This window comes from Pteropus vampyrus, unplaced genomic scaffold (assembly GCF_000151845.1).
Source record: "Pteropus vampyrus isolate Shadow unplaced genomic scaffold, Pvam_2.0 Scaffold140, whole genome shotgun sequence".
Classification (NCBI taxonomy): Eukaryota; Metazoa; Chordata; class Mammalia; order Chiroptera; family Pteropodidae; genus Pteropus; species Pteropus vampyrus.
The window spans coordinates 5,345,481-5,351,448 of NW_011888921.1; the positions used below are offsets into that span (position 1 = coordinate 5,345,481).

At 42.9% G+C, this 5,968-nt stretch overlaps 1 protein-coding gene across 1 annotated transcript in view; it reads left to right on the top strand.

Annotated features, from left to right (window-relative positions):
- The window catches only part of TMBIM6 (transmembrane BAX inhibitor motif containing 6), a 17,388-nt gene extending 12,361 nt beyond the window's left edge, over positions 1 to 5,027 (top strand). The window contains exons 5-10 of the mRNA XM_011368297.2: positions 56 to 104; positions 209 to 306; positions 508 to 587; positions 1,043 to 1,143; positions 1,812 to 1,887; positions 2,982 to 5,027. Coding sequence (XP_011366599.1) covers positions 56 to 104; positions 209 to 306; positions 508 to 587; positions 1,043 to 1,143; positions 1,812 to 1,887; positions 2,982 to 3,005 — 428 coding nt within the window. The 3' untranslated portion in view covers positions 3,006 to 5,027. The remainder of the gene's footprint in view (positions 1 to 55; positions 105 to 208; positions 307 to 507; positions 588 to 1,042; positions 1,144 to 1,811; positions 1,888 to 2,981) is intronic.
- The last annotated feature ends 941 nt before the right edge of the window (positions 5,028 to 5,968 follow it).

Genomic DNA, 5,968 nt, shown 5'->3' on the forward strand with positions numbered 1-5,968 from the left:
GGGTCCTCTTCAAGAATTGATGGAAACATTGTGTTCTGGGGTTTTTGTTTTCTAGGTGTTGGTCTGGGCCCTGCTTTGGAGCTGTGCATTGCCATCAACCCCAGGTAACTATTGTAGAAGTGTCTTGTTTTCCTATTTTTATGAATGTACCTACTAAATACAGACTGTATTCTTATAGCCCTCAATCTGATGGTCTTTATCTTAATAGCATCCTTCCCACTGCCTTCATGGGCACAGCAATGATCTTCACCTGCTTCACCCTGAGTGCTCTCTATGCCAGGCGCCGTAGCTACCTCTTTCTGGGAGGTAAGTATGAACTGGAAACGGAGAGAGAGTCTCTAGCCAGGATTTTCACGAGGGCTATTTCCCTGAACCCCCTCCCCCCAACTTCTTGTGACTATTGGGTTGAAATAGAAAGCCTTCATTTTGCGGGGAACATAGGAATGGCCTTAATGGTATTGCTCTACTTGGGCTTCTCTCAAGACAGCTTTTTGTTCTTTCTTATAGGTATCTTGATGTCAGCCATGAGCCTGATGCTCTTGTCTTCCCTGGGGAATCTTTTCTTTGGATCCATTTGGCTTTTCCAGGTAAGACTTTGCATATAATTTTCTAGTGGCCATTTGCCTCTCACTTCTTTTTCTTGCTTAACCCTAAAGCAAGATAGACCAAGAATCCTCCATAATGCTCACCTTTGTTGGGCAGTGCTCTTGGAGCCTTCTGCTGTCAGTGAAAGTTCAGATTAAACGAGTTAGACGTTGCTAAGGAGAAGACGGTTTGCTCAGAGATCATTTTTCTAAGGCCAGTCCAGCAGCAGCAGCTTGTTAAAAATGATTGAAGCTCTTCCAGTGACCTAAAAAGTAAATGCAAAATTGTGCCAAGGGAAGTAATGTGGTCTTCACCATAGGCTCAGTTCCCAAGAATGTTAATTTGTCAGTGGTGTTAGCATTTGATGTACTTTCAAGTGGCCAAGAGCCAGAAGGAAGTATGGCTTTTTTCCCTATGGTGTCTACCATAACGTAACCTCATCTCATTCTTTTGTTAGGCAAACCTATATTTGGGGCTGTTGGTCATGTGTGGCTTTGTCCTTTTTGATACCCAACTCATTATCGAAAAGGCTGAAAATGGAGATAAGGATTATATCTGGTGAGTGTGAATACTGGTCTTTAATGAGAATGAAGGGTGTGGCACACTGCTCAATTCCACAGCTTTTTTCTGAATTCTGGGGACCATCCTTTGCGTGATCCACCTTTTTGTCCACATTGGTAGGGATAAGAGTGGAGCAAATGGCATAGGCTGAACTTAAATGGGCAAGCTTCAGAGGCGTATGTGGCAGGATACCCATGGTTTTGGAACTATGCACCAAATAGTATACTTTCCCTCAGTTCCTGAAAGACATCAGATTTTTAAAAATTAATAATATGTATTTATATACACATACTTTTAATAGTGGTTACCTCTAGGCAGAAGAGAGAGAAAGGGATTTTCCACCTTTTATTCTACTTTTGTATACTTTAGCACATATAATTTTTTAATTGTATATAATTTTTCATGTTTTGATCCTCAAAGTTAGTGGTAGTTCAGGGTTCAGAGTTGGGCCTCTATAGAGTCTAAAGTCAATGTTTCTTTTCTCTGTGCTACATGGCTGCATTGTGTTGAAAGGATCTCAGACACCAGAGTTTTATACTTCCTTAGTTGGTGGTGGAATGTTGGAGAAGCTGACTCATGGGGTGGAGTTTTTATGTTTTGCATCTTTGTGAGTTTATAGATAAAGGAAAGTAGGAAGTGCAATTTGTAATCTGGTTCTCTTTCAGGCACTGCGTTGACCTCTTCTTAGATTTCGTTACTCTCTTCAGAAAACTCATGATGATCCTGGCTATGAATGAGAAGGTCAGTCAGCCCACCACCCATCCAGAGATGAGAGAATGGCTGCTCCTGAGCTCAGCACCTGTGTATACTTCAAATCTGAAAACTTGTTTATACCCTGTGTAGGTTCAGGGTTACTATAAGGCAGGCCACTTGAGAAAAAGTAAGCCAGAAGTCTTTAGCTGATGGAGACAAAGGAACAAGTGAAAACAATTCTTTTTTAAAAAAAAAAACTAATCCCTAAGATTAGTATCAAAGGCAAAAGAGTTCAGCGACAGCAAGAAACAATCTACTATAAGAAGAATTCAAGGCTATAAAGATAGTCGTAACTCAGAAAAAGATATTCTAGGCGATTTGTAGAATATTGGCAACCAGCTTTTGTAAATATATTTCAAGAGTGGACCAATTTTATCCATTGTTGGTCTTAATTGTTTCCAAAGAAGCATTCTCTATACAGTTAGTGAGTGTCAAACATAGTCTACTTCAGCAGGAGGGGAACAAATGAAACCACGAGCTTTTCTTACAGACATTATGGAACAAGAGACAGTGCAGTGGTGGTCGAAGCTGATGACTAGATAGGATCAATGGTTCTCACCAAGCGGATGCCCCAGTGTCAGTCAAAGCAACTCAGCTTTCATTTCTTTTATACACTGGGCTTCCACCCAAGATTGAATGAAGAGTTCCATTGGACTAGATTATTTCTGAATGTTGGTTTATGCCCAGGATTTATGCTTCCTTCTCAGGCCTAATGGAAAGTCAGCCTTGACCTCTCTTTTAGTTCTTTTAGGGTAGATGGCCTATCTGCAGCCTTCACTGGTTGGGATCTGAGCTGTGATGGTTGTGAGTAGCCAAGAGTGATCAGGTAGCCCGCTTAGGTACTCTTGGCGTGGGAATGGGAACAGCTGCTTAAACTTTATTCTTGTCAAGTCTGTCAGCACCACCAGTGGAAGATTGTTAAGATTCAGTTCCTGCTGCCTTCAGGGAGCATTTCTCATTCCTTTGTGTCATCTTGATCCCTTCCAGTCCCTAACCAGAAGCAGACAGGTATTGGCTCACTGGAGTTTTATTTTGAATGTCAGATAGCAAAATTAATTGGGTAATTTTTCTCCCATTTCCAGGACAAGAAAAAAGAGAAGAAGTGAAACGACCATCCTGCCTTTCCCAATTTGGCTTCCTTTTCCTTCACCCCCTTATTTCCTCTTTGCACACATTACAGGTGGCGTGTTCTGTGATAATGAAAAGCATCAGAAAAGCTTTTGTACTTTGTGGTTTTCTCTATTTTGAATTTTTTGATCAAAAAAACTAATTAGCAAGATATAGTTTGGAGTTTGGCTTCATATTCCTGGGGTTCTTCCCCACCCTTTTTTCTGCCATCCCCATCCCTAGCCTCTTCCGCTCAGGCAGCCAGTCCACCATAATGAGTGAGACCCGCAAAGGGAGCCAACTCCAGGAGTCTGCTTCCCAGCTGTGCTGTACCAAGTGAATATGAACTGTTGGGTAGAGCCTCCTCGGCCCTTCCTTCTTCGGCACTGTTTGGTTGGTGCACAGTTCCTGTGGGACTGGGCAGTGTCTTTTCCATTGGGAAGAAGTTCGCTGGTCGCATTGTTACTTGCGCTCATTATATCTGAGCTTCTGTCAGCTCCTACACAGAAAATGAAGAGCCTCTTCTGGTGGATGCTTTGCTTCCTCTGAGCTGCCCAAGTCGCTGCTGTCTGGCAAACACACCTTTCTGCCTTGCCATCACGAGGAATGTGGATTTGTGTGTGTTCCCTTTCCTATCCCTTATCTAACCCTCAGGGAATCTGACTGCTTTCCATTCCTGGGGTGGAGGATTTCAGCCCAAAGGGAAAAATAATTCCTGTCAGGCATTGATAAAAAAGCTGATTATGTATGGCAAGGTAGAGCAGAGAATTCTCAAATTTCCCCTGGTCTTTTGTTTTGTTTTGTTTTTTGGTTATCACCTTAGTTACTGAGTGGCCTCTACCGGGTGGCTATGATTAAAGGTCCCAGGAGAGGAAGAACAGGGAAGGAGGAATGGTTGAGCCTCTGGGGGTAATCGTAACTGATCCTACCAGACAAACCTAGATAAGGAGTTGTTTGGGACAAAATCCCTCTACTGAGGGGTCCTTTGTTCAGATCAACAGAATGAGGCTGTGATGACTTAGGAGGCAGCATTCATAACAGTCCTTTGGTGCATTTTTCTTATATTCCATCCTGGTAATGTCTCACCTGATAATAGGTAGTGTCAAGCCAGAGATTCAGGGCAGGAGATAAGTGTTCATCTTACACATGCACTTTAGTTTTTGGCTGTTCACTTGTTTCCATAAATCTGCAGCCTTCCTAGCAGAGCCCAGGTGACCTGCAAGACACCTGATTCCCTGCAGCTTTGTGGTTTTAAGTGGCAGAGGGCAGTACTAATGGGGATTACCAGCTCCTTCTCTGTGGGTTGCCACAGTCAGGTAGCACAGATGGGCAGGCCTTGGGAGCAGTGTGCCTCTGGCTACTCACAGGGCTTCCGTGTAAGGGGAACTGAGCCATCGAAAGCTCATTGCCAGAAGGACACCATTTTGGCTCTCCCTGTTCACACTCAGTACACAGTTACCTAGTACACTGATTTGACCCAGTGGCTACTGGTCTGCAGTGCACCACATCACTGTGCCATTCCACGAAGTGATTTGTTCCCAGACTCTGTTCCTGGAGTGGCATGCCGCCCAGAATGGCTTGCTTCCGCAGAGGATACTGCCCTCTGATTTACCTGCTGCCTCCAGCCTCTGGCTTGAGAACTTACTAAAGGGACTTTCTTCCCATTAAACCCCCAATAGCAACTCCATAAATTTGTTGATTCTCTGCTAGGCCTGAGAATCTGAATTACATCACTTGAAGCCAGATTTCATCTCTTGTGCTTTTCTTGCTTGGGATAAAGGAGTTTTTCTTTAGAAACAGTGCCAAGAATGACAAGATACAAAAAACTACTTTTAAAGAAAATGTCTAACAGGTTTTTAATAGAGTAATCACTGTAATTTTCACTTTCTTTTCTAGTTCCTTGGTTTTCAGCTCAGGCTGCATTCTCTAACTCATAATGTGAAGACAAAGGTGTTTTTGATTAAGAAATATATGAAATCTACATAGTCTTAATTTGTAAAAAATAAAATTCATTAACCTTTTCTGGTGTTAGTGTATGTTAAATTCAAGGCCATAGCTGAACATGGGGCTTGGGTACCGTCTGACTTACTAGTCAGATAGTGGGGCTGGGAGTGGGACAAGAATTTCTGCTCTAGGTGTGAATAGAAACAAGGACCCCACCACTACAACCACTTAGGTGCTCTTTCTGTAGGCCAGCTTGCCACAAAGGTTGGGGATTTTCTCTGTCCAATACATAACCCAGGCCCTTTTCCAGTCCTCCCCTTCCCCAGCCTATATTGTAGGTGTTTTGTGGTAGCATGTGCAGTTGGTTCAGTGGGCAGCCAAGCTTTGGAATTTGAGGATGCATAATAAAAAGGCATAACCAACTTGCTGCAAGTACTGTTAGTCACCATTATGGCCACACTATTCCAAGTACTAGGAATCATCAGTGAAAAGCATAAAAATGCTTGTCCTCGTAGTTTATATATGACATAAACCAAAGTTTGCATTACAATCAGGTTATTCCATTTTGGACGTTTGCCCTCTGGTTGACATGTTTGTTGTAGCCACAGAGCTTCTTAGGACTTGACTGGTTCATCCAGGTTACTCCAGTTGACTTCTTTGGACTCTACATACTCTTGTCCCAGCTAAGGATAGCCACTTCTTTTCTTTACTTGGAAAGTGTACCTAAAGCATCTTTTCTCTTGCTGACTTCAAAAAAAGTCAGTCTCAAAGGCTCTTTAAAGCCCAATTTTATCCTTGTGCTGCCTTCTATTTTAGTTGGGGGGTAGACACAAGGCACAACATAGAGCTCACAATATATCAGGCACTGTGTAAAGTGCTTTTCAGGTTTTAATAGTCTCAATAGCCTGAGAAGGTGGTGTATTTACTACACATGATCAGTAACTTACAAGGTCATGCCAGCAGGCGGCAGCAGATCTAAGGAGAACCCAGGTGTGCTGTCTCTAGATCCTCAGCCCTC